General features: G+C 44.7%; 1 protein-coding gene across 1 annotated transcript in view; it reads left to right on the forward strand.

Moving 5' to 3' along the window:
• MECP2 (methyl-CpG binding protein 2) overlaps nt 1–23,569 on the forward strand; it is a 53,837-nt gene that overhangs the window by 20,026 nt on the left and 10,242 nt on the right. The window contains exon 3 of the mRNA XM_015566026.1: nt 11,220–11,360. Within this exon, the coding sequence (XP_015421512.1) occupies nt 11,308–11,360 (53 nt within the window). The 5' untranslated portion in view covers nt 11,220–11,307. The remainder of the gene's footprint in view (nt 1–11,219; nt 11,361–23,569) is intronic.

Genomic DNA, 23,569 nt, shown 5'->3' on the forward strand with positions numbered 1-23,569 from the left:
TGCTAAGTGAAATAAGCCAGTCAGAGAAAAACAAGTATCATATCATCTCACTTATATGTGGAATCTAATGAACAAAATAGAAATAAAGGCATGGATGCATGGAACAGACTGGCAGCTGTCGGGGTGGGGGACGGGGGGTTGAGGCTGGATGAAAGAAGGTGAAGGGATTTAGCAAGAAAACATATATATAAAACACAGACAACAGTGTGGTGATAGCCAGAGGGAAAGGTGGGGTGGGCAAAGGGGATAAATGGGGACGGAAAGAGACTTTGCTTGCGGTGAAGGATGCAGTGTGCAGATGATGTTTTGTTGAGTTGTACACTTGAAATCTGTATGGTTTTGTCATCCCAATAAATTCAATTTAATTTAAAAAAATAAATAAAATATAGCCCTAGCTGTTTGGCTCAGTGGATAGAGCCTTCCTCCCTGAACTCAATAAAAATATATTTAAAAAAAATAAAATATAAACAAAATAAAGGAAGAAAAACATTAAGTATTCCCTTAAATCCATTCTGTACTTCTGTACCTTGTTCTGTGACTCAACATGGAAATGAAACATTTTTATAAGTTAAAGTACTTATAACTGTGTATTCAGGACAACTTTTTAAAGATACACATGTTCTGAAGAATAGCCACATCTTGCCTGGCCAAATTGGCTCATTGGTTGAGCCTCAATCTATGAACCAGAAGGTCATGGTTCGATTCCCGATCAGGGCACATGCCCAGGTTGTGGGCTCAATCACTTGTGTGGGGTGTGCAGGAGGCAGCCGATCAGTGATTCTCTCTCATCATTGATGTTTCTCTCTCCCATTGATGTTTCTTTCTCTCTCCCTCCCTCGCCCCTTCCTCTCTGAGATCAATAAAAATATGTGGTTGTGTTTTTTTTCCCAAAGAATAGCCACATCTTATTCATTCTTTCTCAAAGTCAAACAACTTTTACAATGGCTGGTGCTGGTGCCAGAAAATTTAGCCCTAGTCATTGTTATCATCTGCAAAATAAGAGTTCTCCTATGCCCCAGACCAAATAAAAGGTTGGAGCAGCCAGAGCATCGGAGGAAGTCTCTCTCTCCTTGAGTTGGACTTGCCCGCCTGGCTCCCTGACATTTCCAAATTAAAAAAAAAAAAAAAAGTTCTCTTATGTGTTCAGCTCACAGCCTCTATACCCACCTCCATAATGCTTTGCCTTCAATGGCACTCAAACACCATTGATGGTTCTATCATCTCTCTGGTCCTTGCTCCCCTCGTACCCTCATCTCTTTCCCAGGCAGTCCTAATGCTCCCTGGCATACCACCTCCAAGCCTCACCACTTTCTTGCTTTGTCATACTCAACCAGCGAAGCCCCACCCCTGCTGAAATTCAGTCATCCATCTGCCCCATACCTGTTCGGCTATACAGCTGAATGTGGCCCCCTGACTGTTCTCATTTCAAGTTCACATCCACTTCAGGAGAACTTCACACTGCCCAGCCATCATACTGCAATTTCCCAGTCTCTCCTTGCTTCTACCACCCTCCTCATCAGCTATCACACCATCTTGCAGCTGATAATCTCATTTCTTAGTTCCCAAAGAGGCAGGGAAGCAATCTGAAGAGAACATATGCAGGCCCTGTATCTCCTTACTAGCATCTGCCCCCGTTCCTTCTCCCTAGTGCTCTCCTGGGCCCTTACTCCTGCTCCTGTTCTGAGCCATCTCTCCAGCCCTCTCTTGCATTAGAGATTTCTCCCTCAAAGTTGGGTCCTTCCTATCCCCCTAAAAGCCTGCTGTTATCTCTCCCACCTTGACAGAAGCTTCTCTTGGCTCCACCACCCTTCCAGCTTCTCTGCCTCCCTCTTCCAGCAAGACTCCACTACGTCTCTCCATATGCTCTCTTGAGCCCTCCCTACTCAGTCCTTTGCTGATATGAATGATGCCCTTTGTGTTGTTAAACCTAGAGGCCAGTTGTCACTTTTTCTCTTCCCCAACCTATCAGTATCAGTGATCCCAGTATCCATATGAGTCTGTCCCTTTGCACCAGTGTGCATCTTCTCAGTGGGGCCTACCCAGAATGCCCTATTTTTCCCCCAAACCACAGTTTTGGTCCCTTTCTAACAAAATAGGTGACTAATCATGTTTATCTTGACTGTGTCATCCCTGCTGGGGCAGAACTCTATAGGGCAGGATTGTTCACTGTATTCACAGAGGTACCTAGAATGGAGTCTGGATCTTCCTCAGTGCCCCACATGGTGTTGGAGGGCCTCGGGTTCAGACTTCTCCACCCTAACATCCAAGGTGATCTTATCCAGCCCCATGTCTCTCTATTCCATCTGCAAACCACTGGCTGCCAAATTTGTCCCCATGCTGACCAGGTCCACCTGTGCTCCCAGTGCTGACTTAACATCTCTGCTCAGCTTCTAACGGGCTCCTCCAACTGAGCAGAGATGTCAAACCTGAGCTCCCAAACCCCCACACCTTCTCCTTCTCTGGTCTTCCACTTCCCATTAAACAGCAACTCCATCTTCCTACTCCTTAGGCCAGAAACCTGCTGCTGGTTACCCAGAATGCTTTTCGGTCACACCACATCCATTTATCCAGAAACCTTGTTCATTTTCCCTAAAAGGTGTCCCCCATTTCCATTGGTCGCATCCTGGTCCAAGCACCCAGCGTGCCTCTGCCCTTGCTCCCTGTGTCTCTGTTCAATCCTGCAATATTTGGGCTAGAACGTGATTCTCTTCTCTTCAGGACCCTCCAGTTGGCTCCCCTGTTGCTCAGAGTCAAAGCCAAAGTCCTTAGAGTGGTCTACAAGGCTCATTGTAGTCACCTCTCCTGCTACTCTCCTGTCACCCACTGAGGTCTCCCTGGCCTTCTTGCTTTTCCCTGGAACCTCCAGGTACACCCTTGCCTCAAGGTCTTGGCCTCAGAGTCCTTCCCTCTGTTAGGGACATTCTTGCCCCAGGCAGGGCCCTTTTGGGTTTGCTTCAAGTCTGCTCAAGTGTGGCCCTCCCTGAAAATTGATGCCTGCTTCTACCCCACCACTTCCCCCTGCCTGGCTTAGCACTTCTCATCATCTGCTATATGCTGTTTTATTCATTGGTTTTATTTGTGTTCCCTTCCTCCCTCCCTTTCCCTCTCTCCCTTCCACGAGAATCTAAGCCCTATGAAGGAAGAGATTTTTTAAAAAATATATTTTATTGATTTTTTCACAGAGAGGAAGGGAGAGAGATAGAGAGTTAGAAACATCGATGAGAGAGAAGCATCGATCAGCTGCCTCTTGCACACCCCCCATATGGGGATGCGCCCGCAACCAAGGCACACGCCCCCAACCGGAATCGAACCTGGGACCCTTGAGTCCGCAGGCCGACGCTCTATCCACTGAGCCAAACCGGTCAGGGCAGGAAGAGATTTTTTTCACCTCTTGTCTGCTGTATCTCTAGCACCTAAAATTGGCACGGTGGAAGAATGGATGGATGGATGAGTGAATTCTGAAGTGGGACCTTGTCCTAAGATTTTTATCTTATGCTAAGCTGGGCAGAGTAGACTGCATCCTGCTCTGCTATTGACCCATTAGCTTCTGTGTGGCCAAAAGGAACAATATTGTTTGTGGGTTAATCAAACCTGCAGTCTGGCGTCAGAAGGTACACATAAGGGGCAGATATGTGGGGTTAAAGTTTGAGTTACTTTTGGGGGATTTGCGTTTATCAAAAAACATGGAATAAATTGATGAGAGTCTAAATAGCACCTACACAGTTTGCCCCACATTTTAAACATACATCCTTTATGAGTGTACAATTTAATAGCACGATTTCCCAATGCAGCTTTGAAAAACAGGAAAAATGAATTTAAAGGCTGTCAGGTGCCTTTCCAATCTGTGGCTTGGTATTTGTGTAACAACATTTGTGTTTTGCCAACAGATGTGTTGCTTGAAGTACCCATGAGAGTGGTCTTTGTAGTTTTCCGCCTGACTGGACGAAACCTCAGGAACTGATTCCTGAGAAGAGGCTGACACTGCCCACCCCAGCTCCCAGGCCTGACTCTGCCCTTGGGCCCTTAGTGACCCCTACAGACATCTGGTACAGCCCCTGTAGCCAGAAAGGACAATGGTTTTCTCACATGTTGCTCTCTCCCTAGTGGGTTATGAGCTTCTGGAACAGAGACCCCATGCAACTTCTGAGGGCCTTCCCCTGCCATAGTATGGCGTCTGGCATGAGTGGCTGATGGAGTTTCTCCTGGGACCAGTAAGGGGCAGGGTTTCTGGCTCACGACCTTCTGGCTTAGAAGCCAGAAGCAGGGTTTCTGGCTTCTAAGCACATGACTTTCCCACACACCTCCACTATCTGGACCTGGTTCTTCCAGGTTCACTCAGCAGGCTTGAGCCACTTGTCTCCCTACTTGGCAGATGTAGTTAGGAAGAGCAAAATGCTCTGGCCAGTTAAGTGAACTTTCTGAGTCTCAGCAGTTCAAACAATGTTTTGTTTTGTTCTGGTCAGGTTATGACACCCATACTATGAAGGAAAGGAAAGCAATCTGGTATTGTAGGAGGTGGTGTGTTGTGTTGTTAATTGTTTTATTTTTAAGTTTTACATATTTTTGCAGTGAGGCAAGTTTTCTTTGAATAAATAATGCTGGGAGCTTATCACATAGAAGGCATTTGTGTTGTCCTCAGTACATTCTGAATTATATAGGTTTATTTTTGTCTCTTGTATTCACTTATAAACAACTCAAAGGCTGCATTTTTAGCCAACAGAAATAGGAAGAAAGAATTTCAGAATTTATTTTGTCATTTTTCAGTAGCTTGAGTTATAGTGATTGTGATAACTTAGTGAAAAAAAAACTGTGTAGTGAGTAAAGCTTACATATGGTTTATCATGAACATTTTGTTGTGCCTTTTTCTTTTTTTTGCTTCTAAGCACCTTGATACTTTTTGTGTGTTAAAAGACTCACACAGATTTATTCTGGGGATGCAAGGCTGGTACAATATTCACAAATCAATAAATGTGAGACATCACATAAAAAAATGAAGGATAGCCCTAACCGTTTTGGCACAGTGGATAGACTTGTCGGCCTACAGACTGAAGGGTCCCAGGTTTGATTCCAGTCAAGGGCATGTACCTTGGCTTCGGGCACATCCCCAGTAGTGAGTGTACAGGAGGCAGCTGATTGATGTTTCTCGCTCATCAATGTTTCTACCTCTCCCTTCCTCTCTAAAAAATCAATAAAATATTTTTTAAAAAAAGATAAAATCACATGATCCTATCAATAGACATAGAAAAAGCATTTGATAAAAATCCAGCACCCATTTTTGATGAAAACTCTGAGCAGAGTTGAAATAGTGGGATATACCTCAACATAAAAAAGGCCATATTGCCCAGCCAGTGTGGCTCAGTGGTTGAGTGTCAACCTAAGATCCAAGATGTCATGGTTTGGTTCTCGGTCAGGGCACATGCCCAGGTTGTGGGCTCGATCCCCAGTGTGGGGTATGCAGGAGACAGCCAATCAGTGGTTCTCTCTCATCATTGATGTTTCTATCTCTCCCTCTCTCTCTGAAATCAATAAAAATATATTTTCTTAAAAAGGCCATTTAGAAAGATTAACAACCTTGTTGCCCAGACAATGGAGTCCCACCCCAGCCTCCTACTTCCCCATGCCTGTAGTCCCTGCTTCCCCATGTAATCCTTGTCCTACCCTATATGAGCAGCTGGCTTATGGGGAGGGGGGCAGAGCAGATTTTTGTGGGTGACCTGCTGCTCGCCAATACTGCCAGCAGTATTGGAATAAACGCGCATATATGATTTTTTTAAAAGGCCATTTATGACAAACCTATAGCCAACATCATAATCAATGGGCAAAAACTAAAAATGTTTCCCTTAAGAACAGAAATAAGACAGGGATGTCCTCTTTCACCACTCTTATTCAGCATAGTTCTGGAAGTCCTAGACACAGCAATCAGACAAGAAGAAAAAATAAAAGGCATCCAATTGGAAAGGAGGAAGTAAAACTGTCATTCACAGATAACATGATATTGTACATAGAAAACCCTAGGACTCCACCAAAAAACTACTAGACTTAATAAATGAATTTGGGAAAGTAGCAGGATACAAAATTAACATCTAGAAAGCGATGGCATGTTTATACACCAATAATAAACTCTCAGAAAGAGAAACTAAAAAAAAAAAAAACAGTTCCATTTACCATTACAACAAAAATAAGGTACCTAGGAATAAACTTAGCCAAGGAGGTAAAAGACCTATAGAGTATTAGGCTAAGTAAAATAAGCCAGTCAGAGAAAGACAACTATCATGTGATCTCACTTATATGTGGAATCTAATGAACACAGTAAACTGATGAACAAAATAGGTCGAGATGCATGGAACAGACTGACAGATCTCAGAGGAGCAGGGAGCAGGGATGGAAAGAGATTAACCAAAGAGCTTATATGTATACTAGAGGCCCGGTGCACAAACTTGTGCACCAGTAGGGTCCCTCGGCCTGGCCTGAGGAATCAGGCCAAAACCAGCTCCCTGACATCCCCCGAGGGGTCCCAGATTGCAAGAGGGTTCAGGCCAGGCCGAGGGACCCCACTGGTGCATAATCAGGGCCGGGGAGGAATGCAGGAGATTGGCCAGCCAGGGAGGGACTGCGGTAGGGCTCCAGGGCGTATCCGGCCCATCTCACTCAGTCCTGATCAGCGGGACCCCAGCAGCAAACTAACCTACCAGTTGGAATTGTCTGCTCCCTGGTGTTCAGTGTATGTCATAGCAACTGGTTTGACTGCCCCCTAGTGGTCAGTGCACATCATAGCTAGTGATTGAGTGGCCTTAGCATATCATTAGTATATTATGCTTTGATTGGTTGAACGGACAACCGACGACTGGATACTGAGCATATTAGGCTTTTATTATAAAGGATATACATAGTGTATGGACACAGACAATAGTGTGGTGAAGGCCTGGGGTAGGGCGGGGACTGGGTGGGGGGAGGCAAAGGAAGGGGATATGGGGGACATCTGTAATACTGTCAACAATTTTTTTACAATTTTGGAAAAGAAACCCACATTGTATGGATCTTAGGTAAGAGACAGGTGGACCCTGGCTTCTACTTAAGAAAGCCTAAATATGGGACTAGAGACTTGTGGTGTCCTCTTCTCTCATGTGCCCTGAAGTCTGGAGGCAGGCTGTCCATGACCACTGCAGTGGTTCTGTCAGTATCTGGGATCCAGAACCCTTCAATCTTCTTCCTCCATCACCCTGAGCAAGAGACTTCCATTTTCAAGGTTGCCTATAGTTACAAGATGGCACTTGCAACTCTAGTCATTGCATCCTCCTCTTCAGGTAGAAAGAAGGAGAGCATGGGGAATGGGCAATAGGGACTTGCCAGGTTGCCCTACAGACCATTCAGTCATTTCCATTTCCACATCTATCTTTTTTTAACTGAGGAACAAATAGTGCCTATAACAAAGCAATCATTTATTTCTCTCTAAAGGTTCTGGATGCAAGATGGGGTACAGATCTGTTCGCTAGCCTATGGTTCTTGAACCCAGGAAGGGAAAGCAACTTCCAGGGACAGTTTCTTCTTACTGGTATGCATCAGAAAGCAAGCAGCGGTGGCTAATGTCCAGAGATGATCTGGTGATGCCCAGGATGGGTTTCCCAACCAGATAATCCCTTTAGTGCACCTTGGCTGTGTTTTCAGTTGTGTGGCTGCTTTTCTGAGCTTAGTTTTCAGTTATAAAAACACTTTTCTGGGCTTAGTCTTCTCTCCAGCTCCAGATCTGCACACACACACACAAAAAAAAAACAACCCCAAAACTCATTTGTAATTGCAGTTAGCTAGAGTTGGTTTCTGTTGCTTGCAACCCAGGTCCTTGATGTATGGGCAAGGAAAAAAACATGCTTTCAAAGTTTTATCTCAGGATAGAAGAGGGGCATAGGCTTTTTGAGCCATGTTGCCCTCAGGATTAAATCTCAGCTTTTATACCTACTAGTTGTCAAGTGCTTTTTCTGTCCTTGAGCCTGTATTGCCTTTGATTAACTACTTTAATGTTGCTGAGCATTCAGTGAGACTGTGTGTAAAGCAGTGATTGTGAAAGTATTGGGAAAATGTCCTGATCTGAGCTTTTGGATTGGTTCTATATCATTTGAATAATGGGCAGTAATTTAGCGGTACTGATATCAGCTAAAATGGCCCTCTGGAAAGGGGGTGAAGAAGGGTGGGAAGTGCCGCTGGTGCCCATTGAACGAGGCTCTCCAACAGACCCTGGCCTCCCATCAAAGCACAGTGCTTGGCAAACAGAGGCTGTTCTGTGAATGAATGAATGCATGCTTGGGTGTAATTCCATGGGATTTGGGCGAGTTTGAAGTGTTTGGATTGGGGAAAACAATTCAGCTGCATATCACCATTCAACGACTCATCTTAGGCTTAATTAAGTGCCTCTAACCCAGCATTTGGGACAGTTATCTTGGCCTATTCAACAATCACTTATTGTGAGTATATTTGTGCAGATTTTTAAATTTCCTTTTTAGTCTAAACATGAATGCAACAGTGTTTATTACTGACTTACCATTAGTCACCACTAATGAACAAGAAATTCATAAAAGAAGAGATACAGGTGGCTAATAAAGATGTAGGAAAAGAGTTCTGCCTCAGTGATAATCAAAGAGACACAAATGAAAACAAAGATGATGCCATTATCACCTACCAAATTTGTAAAGATTAAAAAGACAGAAAGAAAAGACCTAGTGCCAGCTAATGCTGGGATCTGCTCCTGTTGCACAGCTTGCTCCCCACCTACTGAGCCGGCCTGCACATGCAACCAGGTGAGGCCTTTCCTTGTCTACGGGCACATATGGATCCACTGTTGAGCAGGTGACTCACCACACAGTTCACAACTCAGGAAGTGCAAACTCTAGAGTAATGATTGGTCTGTGAGTGTCCCTGCTACCACCCAAGCCCCTCTTTAGGGTACAGCTGCTTCCAGGATCCTTTGTATGTTTTTGACATGTTCTGTGCACGTGCATGTACACACACTTGGAAACCTATTTTTATTTTCCCTGCACTGCTTGGGTCAGGTATATTTTTGTCCATTTTGTCTATGTTACTAAATTCATTAGCATGAAGTTGTATCTCTTTTTTGCAAACCTCTGTAATATCTGTATTTATGTCTCCTTTTTCATTCTAGAATTCTTTGCTTGCACCTTCTCCCTTTTTTCCTTGTCTTAGTAGAACTTTGTCAGTTTTATTATCTTTTAAGAGTGAACTTTTGGGCATTATTGTCCTGTATTACTCTATGTCTGCTTTCTAGTTTGTTAAATTCTACTTTTATCTGTATTATATCTTCTACTTTCTTGGGGTATGTTCTCTGGTTTTTTCTTCTTTCTTTAAAAAAATATTTTTATTGATTTCAGAGAGGAAGGGAGAGAGAGGGATAGAAACATCAGTGCTGACAGAGAATCATTAATCGGCTGTCTCCTGCATTCCCCACACTTGGGACTGAGCCCCCACCCTGGAGCTGTGCCCTGACCCGGAATCGAAACATGACTTCCTGGTTCATAGGTCAATGCAACCACTGAGCAACACCGGCCAGGCCTTTTTCTTCTCAAATTGTAAACTTAGCTCATTAATTTCCAGCCTTCTTTTCAAATATAAGCATTTAAAGCTGACCCTCAAACTATTTCAGCTGCATCCAGCAAGTTTTCTTATGTGTAGTACTACCACTTTAAGTAAGCTTAAAGGGTTTTTATAATTTCCTTTATGATTCTCTCTTTGAACCACAAATTATTTAAAATGTATTTTTTAAATTTCTAAGCACATGGTTTTGTGTTCTTTTCCTAGTTCCTGTTTTAAAAACTCAAGTTCTAGCTAAACTGCACTGTAGTCTGAGGACTTGGTATGTGTGACAGCAGCCCTCGCAACTTGTTGACAAGTGCGTGACTGCTTGAATAGAGCATACAGCTGCCAGGCAGGGATGTAGAAGCCTGCAGCTCATCACCTCACCTTGTCCATCCTCTCTTCTGTTATTTTTGTCTGCTTGATTTGCCCATGGCTGGGGAACATTTGTCAGAGTCTCCTGGCATGTTGATGGTCACATCAGTTTCTCCGTGGGCTTTGTTAATTTTGCCTTTATTATTTATTTTAAGGCCTTTTAGGAGCTATATTATTTTCCTGGTAAATTGAACTTTTGGCATTATGAAGTAACCCTCTTTATAATTAACAGTGCTTTTGCTTTGAATTTTACTTTGTTGGATAATAATAGCACTGCACTACCTGTGTTTTTGGTCAGCACTGCCTCTTTTCATTTTCCTCCCTTTTGTATCTTTATGCGTTAGATGTAACTCTTGAAAAGTGATAAATAGCTAGATTTTTTTAAAATCCATTCTGTCTTTCATCCACTGACATGTATTTAATTACTGATGCATTTATATTTGTTTATACCACTTCATTTTGTGCATTCCAGTTTTTCTACATTTTCTTTTCTTTCTTTCTTGCCTCCTCTTAGATGGGTTTTTTTAAATTGTGGTAAGATACACATAACATAAAATTTACCTTCTTAACCATTTAAGTATACAGTTTAGCATTAAATAAATTCAAATTGTTATACTACCATCTTTTGGATTAAATTTTAATTGGTATCACATAGTATATGTAGTGCCATACCCTGCAGTTATATTTTTCATTTAATAATAGAACATTGTTAGGGACTAAAGTGTTTATGTTCCCCTCAAATTCACAAGTTGATACCCAAACTCCCAGTGGGATAATATTTGGAGACGGGACCTTTGGAAGGTAATTAAAGCTATATGAGGTTATGAGGGTGGAACTAATCATGGAATTAGTGTCCTTATAAGAAGAGACAACACAGAGCTTGCTTGCTGTCTGTTAATGTGCCATGAGTACACAGTGAGAAGGCAGGTGTCTACAAGCCAGTAAAGAGGGTCCACCAAACATCAAATCTGCCGGCACTTTTCTCTTGGACTTCCTGCCTTAGAACTGTGAGAAATAAATTTATAGTGTTTAATCCACTCAGTCTGTGGCATTTAGTTATGGCAGCCCAAGCAGACTAATATATCCATGTTATGAACAACAGTAAACATCCTTTTAAATGTACCTTAAATTCCATTACAAATTTAGCGTATCTTCTATCTTGGCCTTCTGTTGGCTCCCTACCCCCTTACCTCTGGATGCCCTGCATCTTCTCTGTGCCAAACTTTCCAGTTTATATTCATGATTTCCATCTCCCCGTTGGTCAGCCCCTAGGATCGCTTCTCTACTCTGTCCTTCCACGTGCAGTGTGGTTCTGGACGAGCTGCTGTTTGCCTGCCTGATCAGGATCCACTCATGGAATCCACACCAGCTCAAGAGGCAGACTCATCCTTACACAAACTCCGCAGGTGAGAACTTAACCAGACTCAAGCATTTACCTTAGTGCCTTTCCTTGGCATGTGAAAATGTTGATTTCCTTCTTGCAGCTCTTCACTGGCTAAAAGGGGAGTTAAAACAGGTCATACTCTTTGGCCCTCATCTCTTTGTCCCTTCCCCTGCACTGGGCTCTGTGTCCTGCATTGAGGCTCCTGTGGACTTCTCTCCAAGCAGTCCCAGATGACGGTGAAGTTACTATTGCTGCGTGTGCCCCCTGCTCGACTGAAGCCACTGAGAGCAGTGACTGCCTCTGCTTATCCACTACAGCTTCCCCTTGTTACCTCTAGTAACAGTAAAATGGCCTTTATTACACTTCTTATTCAAGTGAATAACATTTGTAGGTATACGGGAGTGTGGGAAGAAGGCAGCAGCAAGGAATAAGTCCATCTAGACCTAGAGGTGGCACGTTAAATACTAGAACCAAAAACTGAGCTCAACGAGGCTCAAGTGTCCTGGAATTTTTGTCCCACCGTATAACAGTTTCATGCACATCTACACAGTGGTTCCCGGAGCATGGCTCAGTTTGATGGTTGATCCTGAGAGTACAGAGAAGTAAAGGTTGAAGCACATCTGTGGAAAACAACCTTATGTTGAACAAGGTATTAACAAGTGAATGTCTCTGGTAGTCCCAGGTACCTCTGATCTTCCATAAGATAGTCCGTGGACCCTAGAGGTGTTGTCAGATGTCTAAAGTTAGCTCCACCCGGGCACTGTCCCATGCGCCTGCCCGACCTGGGCGGCTACTCTGTCAGGAAGCCTTCTGTTGCCCACCTGACAGTCCCCAGGTGAATCTTGGGGTTTCAGCTGACATCCCATTAGGTGGCGACAGAGAGCACTAAAATGAAGTATGAAGGAAATAGAACTTGTTTTGCTTCATGTCAGAAAAAAGACTCATGGGGTGTATGTACAGTTTAGTCAGATTTTACCGTGCAAGGTAAAATTTGAAGGTTTTTGTCCTTTTTTCTCCCTCCCGTTCTCAACTCACTGCTTGCCTTACCACATCCTTGCCTCTCCCTATATAAGGTGGTTAGATCAGAAGACCTATCAGCCAAACCCCATGTCCTCTGCTCTGTGTCACACTTGATAGCAGCACCAGTCATGCACGTTGAGAACCTGAGTCTCCTGACCTGCCCATCACTGCCCACATCCCAGGAGCCAGACAGCCCTGCCCTATGTTTCTTTATTTCTCCAACTTCTCTTTTCATCCCTCCTCCACTCATCTGGTTCAAGCCCTCATCTCTCTCTAGGACTCCTACAATAACTTGCTAACTCTCCTACACATTTCTGTCTTCCATGCAGTCCCTGGAGTCAAATATCATTCCCTTGCTTTAAACCTGAGAATGGCACCCATGTCTTCAAATGGTATTGAGACCCCTAATGTGACCCATGCCTCTTTCTGGCTCCTGTTGCCTCCCCTTTTCTCGTAGGTGTACCCCTCAGCCACACAGAACTGCTCTCTATCTGTGTTTTCCCAGCTGCATTTCCTCCTCCTATTTATTCTTGAAGACTCAGCTCAGGTATCTCTTCCTGCAGAAAGCCCTTCCCAAGCCCCCAGGCCCCATCCGGGTTAGATCCCTCCTCTCTTGCTCCCACTTCATAACAAGAGAGCAGCCTATTAACTGTCATGGCCCATGTACCCCAGGCAGGAGGAGAAGCTGTGTCTTCCACATTCATGATACATGCTGTCAAGAAAGCATGCTGAGCCCTGGCTGGGTGGCTCAGTTGGTTGGAGCATGGTCTGTATATCCCACTGGTCACAGGTTTGATTCTCGGTCAGGGCACATATCTAGGTTACGGGTTCAATTCCTGGTCTCAGAGGCAACTGCTCAATGTTTCTCACATCAATGTGTCTCTATCTCTCTCCCTCCTCTTCTCTCCTCCCCCTTCCTCCCTCTCTAAAATCAACCATATTTTTAAAAAAGCATGCTGAGCCCTGCTGGCATGGCTCAATGGTTGAGCATCGACCTATGAACTAGGAGGTCACGGTTCGATTCCTGGTCAGGGTACATGCCCGGGTTGCGGGCTCAGTCCCTAGTAGGGGACATGCAAGAGGCAACCTATCAATAATTCTCTCTCATCATTGATATTTCCATCGCTTTCTCCCTCTCACTTTTTCTGAAATCAAATATATATATATATATTTTTTTAAAGCATGCTGAGATGTTCATTCCACTCAGCTTTCCAAGCCCACACACTCCCTGTCATAGGCTTGCTCACCGCCCCAAACAGTCCCCCTCCATTGAGGATTCAGTGCCAGACCCACAGTCTTTGTCTCTCTGACCCAGTCCTTTCCATCCCACAGGTGACTTAAGTGTGCGCATAGATGGCCCTCATAACACCTGACTCCCCATCTCTTTGACCATCTCTGCTCCTGTGACCTCAGCCACCCACTGCCACTGTCACAGCCTGGACTTTGTCATCACTGGAAACTGTTGCACCCACGGAGCTGTAATAGCTCTGCTAGTGACAAAGACTTCCTGTGCTCCTAGCTCTCAGGTTCTGTGTTCCTTGGGACTCTGTCAGTTTTCACTCCTCTCATGAATCATGCCCATCATCCTACAAACATGTTTTAGAATTTCATATCTTCACTGAGCACTGCCTCCTCCGCTCCTGCCCTGTTCTCTGTTCCCCCACTGGCCATGCTCTTCAAGAGTTGGCTACTCACCATCCCATCGCCTCACCTCCCACTCTTGCTCAGCCCCACTCCACAGAGGCTTTCTTCCCCACATTCCACAGAACAGTCTCAGCCCCCAGTGGATGTCCACATTGCTGTGGCCATTGGCAAGTCCTTCTTTTGACATGGTTATTCCTTCCCAGAAACCTTGTGTCTCTTCCGGGACCTCACCTTTTACAGCATCAATGGCGTAGTCGATTGTATTTTCCTTGGCCACCTTATCTCACATCTGAGCCCCATTCTGTGTTTGAAGGAATCATCTTACCTTATGAGTTTGATGGGAGGCCAAGTGACCTCTGACTGTAGTCTCTTCCTAGGTTCCCTTTCAGCTGGGGCAGCTATCAGCAAACTACATCCCAAAACCAAATCTGGCCCACTACCTGTTTTTGTAAAACAAAATTTATTGCAGTCCCGCCCCACCCCTTACTTTAAGTATTGCCTGTGCTTTCTCCCCACTGAACGCAATTTGAGTGGTTGTGACAAGGACCGTGTGACCTGCAGGGCACCAGATAGCAAAACAGAAAATATTTGCTCTCTGGTCCTTTACCCAAAAAAAATAGCCTCAGTTTGGCCAGTGTAGCTCAGTGGTTGAGCATCTACCCATGACCCAGGATGTCACAGTTTAATCCTCAGTCATGCCACATGCCCAGGTTGCAGGATCCATCCCCAGTAGGGGGTGTGCAAGAGGGAGCCAGTCCATGATTCTCTCTCATCATTGATGTTTCTATCACTCTCCCTTCCTCTCTCTGAAATCAGTAAAAACATTTAAAATATTTTTTTAAAAAAGACCTGAGCCCTACAGGAGGGTATGGGCATGTGCCCAGGCTCTACCACTCAGACCTACCTGCCTGGGGAAAGAAGGGTGGGCACCAAAAGAAGTCCTTGCTCGGTGTCAGGGCTGCAGGAAGGACCCCAGTGGCCTGTGGCCAGTGCTGCCCCTGCAGGATGGCAGAGGCAGTGCTGGCTGCCCTGTGCCAGCCTGGCAGCAGGATTTGGAATATTGTTCCCAGCCAACTTAGCTCAAAACTTGTTCCTCCAACACTAGGGATTCTCTGGCCACCCAGTAAGCCTTTTCCCCCAATTTGTTGTTATGGTAAAATACATATAACAAAATTTACCAGTTTTAAGTGTACAGTTTCGTAGTATTAAGTACATTCATATTGTGCAAACATCACCACCTTCTATCTTCCAATAGCCTTTTAATCAAGTCCTTTTCTTTAAATCAGCTAGAGTTGATCTCCATTGCTTGCCGCCAATAATCTGGACAGATACTATTTTTTACAGAGAGGAACGGAGAAGAATAGAGAGTTCGAAACATCGATGAGAGAGAAACATCAATTAACTGCCTCTTGCACACCCCCTATTGAGGATGTGCCTGCAACCAAGGTACATGCCCTTGAGGGAATCGAACCTGGGACCTTTCAGTCCTCAGGCCGACGCTCTATCCACTGAGCCAAACCGGTTAGGGCTCATTTTTTAAAAAAAATTTTTTATTGATTTCAGAGAGGAAAGGAGAGGGAGAAAGAGACAGAAACATCAATGATGAAAGAAAATCATTGATCGGCTGCCTCCTGCAGGTCCCCTACTGGGGATCGAGCCCACAGCCCAAGCATATGCCCTGACCAGGAATCGAACTGTGACCTCTTGGTTCACAGATCGACACTGAACCACTGAGCCACGCTAGCTGGGCTCATTTTGAGTGCATTTTCTCTGCCTTGATCATGTTGCTCCATCCCCTCGCTCTTGCTTTTCTTGGAAAATGCCAGACTGTACCTGGGGTTAGGGCCTTGGCTCTTGCTGCTCCTTATGCCTAGGCCCCTCTTTATATGACTTCCTCCCTCATCCCTCACTTCCTTCAGATCTGGGTTCAGATTCACTTCAGGGAGGCCTCACTCAGGCATCAGGCCCCTGCCCATCTCTCAGACCTCACCTCTGACCGTGTGTGTGTGTGTGTGTGTGTGTGTGTGTGTGTGTGTTCCTTACCACTGCACTGAACTATCTTGGAACTTCGTAGATGTTACATACTTCTGGTCTTCTGATGTTTCCCCCCCTGGGAAGTCATTTGCTTTTTCCCTCAGGGTGCCTGAAGAATTCTTTTTTTATCCTTGAAGTTGAGGAAGTTGACCAGAGTGTCACTGTTGAGTGTTCTTTATCACATTTTCATGGGAACACGATGTGTTCTTTCGAGCTGCATATGCAGCTGTTCTTTGTTTCAGGTCAGTTCTCTTATAAAATAACTTTGATGGTATCTTTTCTGTTTTGGAGGTCTCCTACCACGGGGATACAAGTTATCCTTCTGTTAGATTGGCTTTGCCTTTTTTCCAAGCTATTAGCTTGGCTCTAATTGCTTTTTATTTTTTTCATCTGCATTCACTGTTTGTTTGATTTGATTTTCAGTTATGTATATTCCGTTTTATGCTCTTTTAAAATGTATTTATGAGTTCCATAATGAAGGGATTTGGTCTGCAGTTTGTTTCCCTAGGTTGGGAATTTGCCCTTTCACCTTACTGTTTTATCATCTCATCTTTGAACTTCTATTGAGAACATGTTCTTATAAAGTGGTGGGGGCTTTCCTTCTCTTCCCTGTGGAGGACTTTGCCTTTCTTGAGCCACCTCCTTCCCTGTCTCCTTTTTTTCCCTTCTGGCCATAATATGTTTGCAGAGTTACCATGTCATGTCCTGTCATCTGGGCTCAGGCTTGGATGGCTCCATGCAGTCATTCTGTTTGCTTTGGTACAGAGGGGAAATTCTTGGCCCTCTCTTCCCAGACTCTTGGCATCGGCTCTCAGTGCTTCTCCCCCCTGGGCTATGGTGAGCTCTTTATCCTGTGGTGAGAGAGAAACTGCACACTGCGGGTGCTGTAGTGAGGGATAGTCTTTGGCAGTATCTAGTTCTTCTCTCTGTCCTAAGAATTATGCTAAATGTCTTACACAAAGGCTCACTCCAGCTGCTTGAAGGACATGTATGCCATTCCTGTAGGGGTGCGGAATGGGGACACTTCAGGCTCTAGGTGGTTCCCTAAGTCCGTGTGTACCCAAGAGCAGTTGCTTCCCCCAGAGCCAGCCTGGCTCACAGGCACTTGACCCATTTGTCTCTCACCTCCCAGTTAGGAGCTGCAGTAGTTCCTAGGCCAAAAAGGAAAAAGTTACTGATTCCCACCCAGTTGCTTCTTTCCAGCTTGTTGGCTTAGAGGCCTCGGGGTGTTGTTGACTCCCTAGCATGGCTTCTGGGGATGAGGCAAGGACAGGAGCTCAGTCTTGTTGCTGCTTTGTCCTCTGGAATCCTTTTCTAGGCTGCTGGGTTTTGAAATGTACTGAGTTCGGTTTTATACCCTTTCCTATGTGTGATGAATTCTTCCCTTCACATTCCTCCTCCCCACCTTTGTTTTATTTCTTATTTTATTAGGGACTAGAGGCCCAGTGCACGAAATTGGTGCATGGGAAGGGGGGGGATCCCCTCAGCCCAGCCTGCACCCTCTCCAATCCGGGACCCCTCAGGGGATGTCCGACTGCCGGGATTGGGCCTAACCCGGCAGTCAGACATCCCTCTCACAATCTGGGACCACTGGCTCCTAATCGCTCACCTGCCTGCCTGCCTGATCACCCCTAACTGCCCCCCCCCCACCAGCCTGGTCGCCCCACACAGCCTGTTTGGTCGGTTTGGTTGTTTCGGTTGCAGTGGTCGCTTTGGCTTTTATATAGAGAGAGATTAGGAGAGCAATTTTGTGGGAAGTTGTAACCTGTCATTTGCTTCTAAGTCTCTGATCCATGTGAAATTAAGTTTGTTGTGTGGTGTTGGATGCACTGACCACAAGAAGCAATTCACAGCCCCATACCCCCATATTTTCTTTGGCCGTTCACAGATACTTATTCTAGGTAAATGTCAGGTTCCAAAGGGAATTCCATTGGGATCTTGACTGGAAGGACAATCTTCCTGTTGTATTTTCTACCCAATTAGTGTTTGTACACAGACAAGTAACTGATATGTTTGTATTTGTCTTGTCACCAAGCGTGTTACTACTTTTTTAGCCAATCCCCAGAGTTGTTTATGGGACAGAGACCTAGTCCCTGCTATTTGCCTGCTGCTCCCTAGTGGCTTAGAACCCCTGTTGTCAGAAGCTGGGTTGGGGGTAGAATGGATCCCCAGGATGCTACTGTGGAGGTTGCTGAGACAAGTGGGATCCATATCTGTGTATCTCTTTCTGGGTGTTCCAGCAGTGCAGAGTCACTGGAGCGCCACAACCCTTCTCTGCCCCTCCCCTGCTCTCAGCAGTGCCCAGGGGAACCCCTCAGCCTGTCACCATCCTTCCATGTATGGCACTATCGGGCTCCAGGCCCTTCATTTGCCACCAGCAAATTGCACTTCAGCCAGCCTGGCTCCGAGGTCCTGTTGTTCTGACCTTGAACATTTCCTAGGGCTCTGTTAGGAGTCTTATTCCTAGACCTCCCTATCGGGTCCTCCCGCCCCCCAATGTTTTAGTGTGGTAGAACTGTGAGAGCAGAACTTCTCTAACATTGACTCCTACTGTATCACATCTTACAGCAGTTTCTCAAAAAGTGCCTCAGTCATTGGTGGCACCCTTCTTGTTTGCCAACACTGATAGAGAGATTTTCCCTGTTTTCTATTTTGTTGATCAATTCAATGGGCTCAGATATCATCATCAGAAAACAAAAGCTTGTCAGGCATGCAGATGTGGGGTGACCTATGCTAGTAAAAGGCACAATAATGAAAACAAGGCCATTCACTTCAAGTTAGTTATGAGATATTCAGACCAAGTAAGCTGACTCTTATGCAGAGTTCTCTCTTCTGTTACTAGAGATCTCCTTTCTGCCCCTTCCTCCACCCACCCCCCAAATATGTTGCCTCTGTATTAAAATTTTATTTTGGCAAATATTCTGTTCTTTAGTAAAAGCAGCTGACACTTGATAAAAGTCTGTAAAATTTGTTTACATAAAAGAATACAAAGGTAAGAAGAAAACAGTGTCAACAGAAAATGGTGAGAGGGAAGATCAGCGGTGGGAATGCATTGCTGGGGACCAAAAGGGCAGGCACATGTAAGTGCCTATGGAGACCAGCTGTTGGGACCTTGAAGACTAGATATTTGTCATGGGGACAGAGAATCTCCATGAGCATGCTGAAGGGTGTGCTCACAGCACTGGGGAACATGATGGAAGAGAAGTTGCTATGAGGGGAGGCTAGAGAATGGAAAGCAAAGTCTAACAATACAAGCCTTTGTGGGGCAGCTGGGGAAGCCACCCTGCTTGGGTTTCAGTTGTGATCCACGACTTTATCAGCTTTGGGCCTGATCCTTCCTCCACCCACAGTGGTCCCACATCCTCAGGTCACAGTGTCACCATCACATCCATATTCAGGGGCTTTTGCCTGGCTCCTTACTGGGTTCCCCTAGTTTTTAGTATCTCCCCTTTCACAACGTTAATCAAAATAGTTATGATTTCATTATTGACTATCTGCCGTAGAAGAGTGACCACACCAGGAGAAAGAAGAAATGGGTGCAGGTAGAAAGCGTGTCTTGCTGTAACACCCCTGGCTCTAGCACATCTCCTACATGGTACCTAGAAGGTGCTCTAGTAATGTTAGCTATTAAATGAGTGAGTAGGTGAAATGAAACACCCCCGCACTGTTCCCAGCATTCTTGCTGTAATGACTTCTGTTTAAAGCTTGCCGCTGTCTGCTAAGCATTCCAGAGTGAAAGCAGTTTCTGCTGCCCCATTTTACTCCTATCTAGTTCCAGAACATTTTCATCACCCCCAAAAGAAACCTCATGGGAAACAATCTGGCAGTTCCTCAAAAAGGTAAACATGGAGTTCCCCTATGACCCAGCAGTTCCACTCTAGGTATAGACCCAAGAGAATTGAAAACATACATCTGTGCAAAATCTTGTACACAAATGTTCATAGGAAACAACTCAGTTCAGCAGCAGAACACTGGATAAAAAAGTGGTATTTCCATATAATGGCATGTTATTCAACCATAAGAAGGGATGATGTTCTCATGCATACTACAACATGGATGAACCTTGAAAACATGCTGAGTGAAAGGAGCCCATCACAAAAAGCCACATAGTGTATGATTCCATTTATATGAAATGTCCAGAAGTGGCAAATCCATAGAGATGGAAAAGAGATTAGTAGTTTCCAGGAGCTGGGAGTAAGGGGAACTGGAGGAATTACTGCTTAATGGAATTGGGGTTTCCTCCATGGGTGATGAACTGTTCTGAAACTAGGTAGTGGTGATGGTTGCACGACATTGTGAAGTATTAAGTGCTGTTAATGGTAAATTTTATGTTATGTGTGTTTTACCACAATAAAAATAATTGATCAAATGCCCTCAGAAAATTTAGCCAACAACCTTCAACTTGGCTAAATGCCTTGTCATTAAACTTCTTAAGCTAAATTCCTTTCTGACTGGCATTGTTACCATGTCCTGGGCTTGGTCCAGTCTAGCACGTGTCGTCCTAGGTCCCCATGCTGGGCTTGGCTCTTTCTCTGGGATAAATGACAGAGCTGCTTGCCTGGTCTCTGTGCCTGCAACCAGACAGGCTCACTTGGAGCCAGCTGTGGGTTCTGAGTACTGCATGGGAATCATAAAACCTACCTTTATGATTTAGGGTAATTGGTGAAGCCAACTGTCATTTTAGTGGAGTATTACAAAAATTTAGGTATAATTCACATACCATGAGCCCTGGCCTGTATGACTCAGTTGGTTGAGCATCATCTCATGTAAATAGAGGTTGCAGGTTCGATCCCCAGTGGGGGACATGCAAGAGGCAGCTGATCAATGTTTGTCTCTCTCATCAATGTTTCTCTCTCTCCATCTCCGTTCCTCTATATATAATAAATGAAGACATATTTTTAAAAAATAATTCACACACCATGAAATTCATCCATTTAAAATGTACAGTTGAGTGGCATTTAATACATTCACAATGCTGTGCAAGTATCACCTCTATCTAGTTACAGAACATTTTCATCACCCCTACAAAACCCTGTACCCTGCTAGCAGTCACTCCGTGTTATCTACTACCCCTAGTCCCTGGAAATGATTAATATACTTTCTGTCTGTGTGGATTTTCCTATTCTGGACATTTCATATAAATGGAATTATTCAATATGTCTTTTTGTGAAGGGCTTATTTCACTGAGCATAATGTCTCCCAATAATTATCCATGTTGTAGCATGTGTCAGAATTTCCTTTTTTATGATTGAATTATATTCCATTGCATAGATAGACCACATTTGTTTCTCCATTTATCTGTCCATGTACACTTGGGTCATTTCTACCTTTTGGCTACTGTATATCATTCCTTTCTGAATATTGACATGCAAGTATCCATCTGTTCCAGTCCCTGTTTTCAGTTCTCTTGAGTCTATATCTAGGAATGAAATTGTTTGTTCATATGGAAACTCTGTGTGTAACCTTTTGAGGAACTACCTGACTATTCTCCACATCAGCACTGTTTGTTTAAACCTGCTTGTCTTTCCCCGTGTGCGGTGGACTCATAGTATAAAGATGAGACTTACCGTATGGCGCTGGTAGCCTTCATTTGGGGAGGGATCTACCTTTGGGTGGCAAAAACTGTGTTTTATTTAGCTTTTTTTTAAAATATATTTTATTGATTTTTAACAGAGAGGAAGGGAGAGAGATAGAGAGTTAGAAACATCGATGAGAGAGAAACATCGATCAGCTGCCTCCTGCACATGCCCCAATGGGGAAGTGCCCGCAACCCAGGTACATGCCCTTGACCGGAATCGAACCTGGGACCTTTTAGTCCGCAGGCCGACACTCTATCCACTGAGCCAAACCGGTTTCGGCTTAGCTTTTAAAATGTAGACAGTTGCTTGCGTCTTCTAAAATTGGGGTATTAAAAAGTACACTGAATTCAGAGCAGGGCCACTGAATTTCAGGTTCTACCACTGTAGCCTGCAGGCTGAAAGCACCATCCCCTCTTTTGTTCCTGAAGACCACTGAGGGGGAAAAAAAAAAAGACCACTGAGACTCTGTCAGTGCACTTTGATTTCTCTCAAATCTTGAAAAGGACTGAAGCTGGCTTCTCAAAGTGCTGCTGCCTTTATTGATTTGTGCAGAGCAGCTTCCTTGATTCTGAGATTGTGCAGCACATATTGGAAGTAGAAAGAATTGGAAGCACCAAGTGAATGACACTTCAGGATGGAAGCAGCCACTGTAAGGAGTTCATTTCTCTCCTCTGGTGCCTGACCATTGTCTTGGGGAAGTAGCCACTGACCTGCCCTTGTAGTTCATGACCTTGTTGTGGTACTTGGGCTCTTGATGCAGCTCCATGAGATAGATGACTGGGAATGAAAGATGCTGAGAAATAACATCTGGAATTGGCATGATGCAAACATGACTGGAATTGGGAAAGGTCAGGATATTACTGGGGCTCTGGAAATTTCTATGAAGCTCACTCGGGGAGGGGCTAGATTCCAATTCAAGTGAAAAACTTTCAGCTGCTGTTTTCACCTGGCTTTTAAGCCCCCCCCCCTTTTTTAATCTGAATGCCTTGGGGATTGAGTAGTCCGTCCTCCCATCGTTGTCTGGCCAGCTGTACCTGCCAGCTGTTGGTTGCTTGCTCCCCTGTAATGTACAGTAGGCTTGGGTTAAATGAGCACCAGGTACAGCCTCCCAAGGCTACCTTCTGCAGGATTACTGTAGGTTACTTTCATTATTAAAATACAGGCAGTTCTCACCATCAGACCCCTTGAGATAAAATGATTTGGCCCCCAAACAAGATTTCTGCAACTCTAAGGAAGAATTTGGTCTAATGTAGCAGCAGAATCACTGAGTGGTGCTTTATTACCACGAGCCTTCTCTCATGCTTCATAGATACTTAAGATTTGTGAAAACCTTTCTGCTTAAATGCGATATATGCATTCCTGGGGGAGAAAAATCTTGTGTTCTACAAATCACACAATGAAATATAGTTGTTAAGGGAAAAATAGGGTAGACCATGCCTACTCTAGGAGATTTGGTACCCAGAGTTCACTAAGAAAACCAGTGACAATTCTGTATAAAAAAACAGAACACCACGCCATTGAAGTCTCTGTTGGCATTTGCACCCAACATCTCCATCAGCCAAACATTTTTCACCATAACCCTGACTTGTGCTTCCTCCCACACGATGCACAGATGAGTTGTTTCATTGACATTAAAAGTCAGGTCCTGCCCTGCCTGCCTGGCTCAGTGGTTGAGTGTTGACCTATGAACCAAGAGGTCACGGTTCAATTCCTGGTCAGGGCACATGCCCAGGTTGCAGGCTCGATCCCCAGTGTGGAGCGTGCAGGAGGCAGCCGATCAATGATTCTCTCCCATCAATGATGTTTCTCTCTCTCTCTCCCCTTCTCCCTTCCTCTCTGAAATCAATTTAAAGAAAAGATCACTGTGCCCCCTGCCCGGTAAGTGGGTTACAGGTCGGCTCGTCAGCTCCGTCTAACGAGGCAGGAGGGGGCTGAGGCAGGGGGCCTTGTCCCG

This window comes from Myotis davidii, unplaced genomic scaffold (assembly GCF_000327345.1).
Source record: "Myotis davidii unplaced genomic scaffold, ASM32734v1 scaffold462, whole genome shotgun sequence".
NCBI classification, from domain to species: domain Eukaryota; kingdom Metazoa; phylum Chordata; class Mammalia; order Chiroptera; family Vespertilionidae; genus Myotis; species Myotis davidii.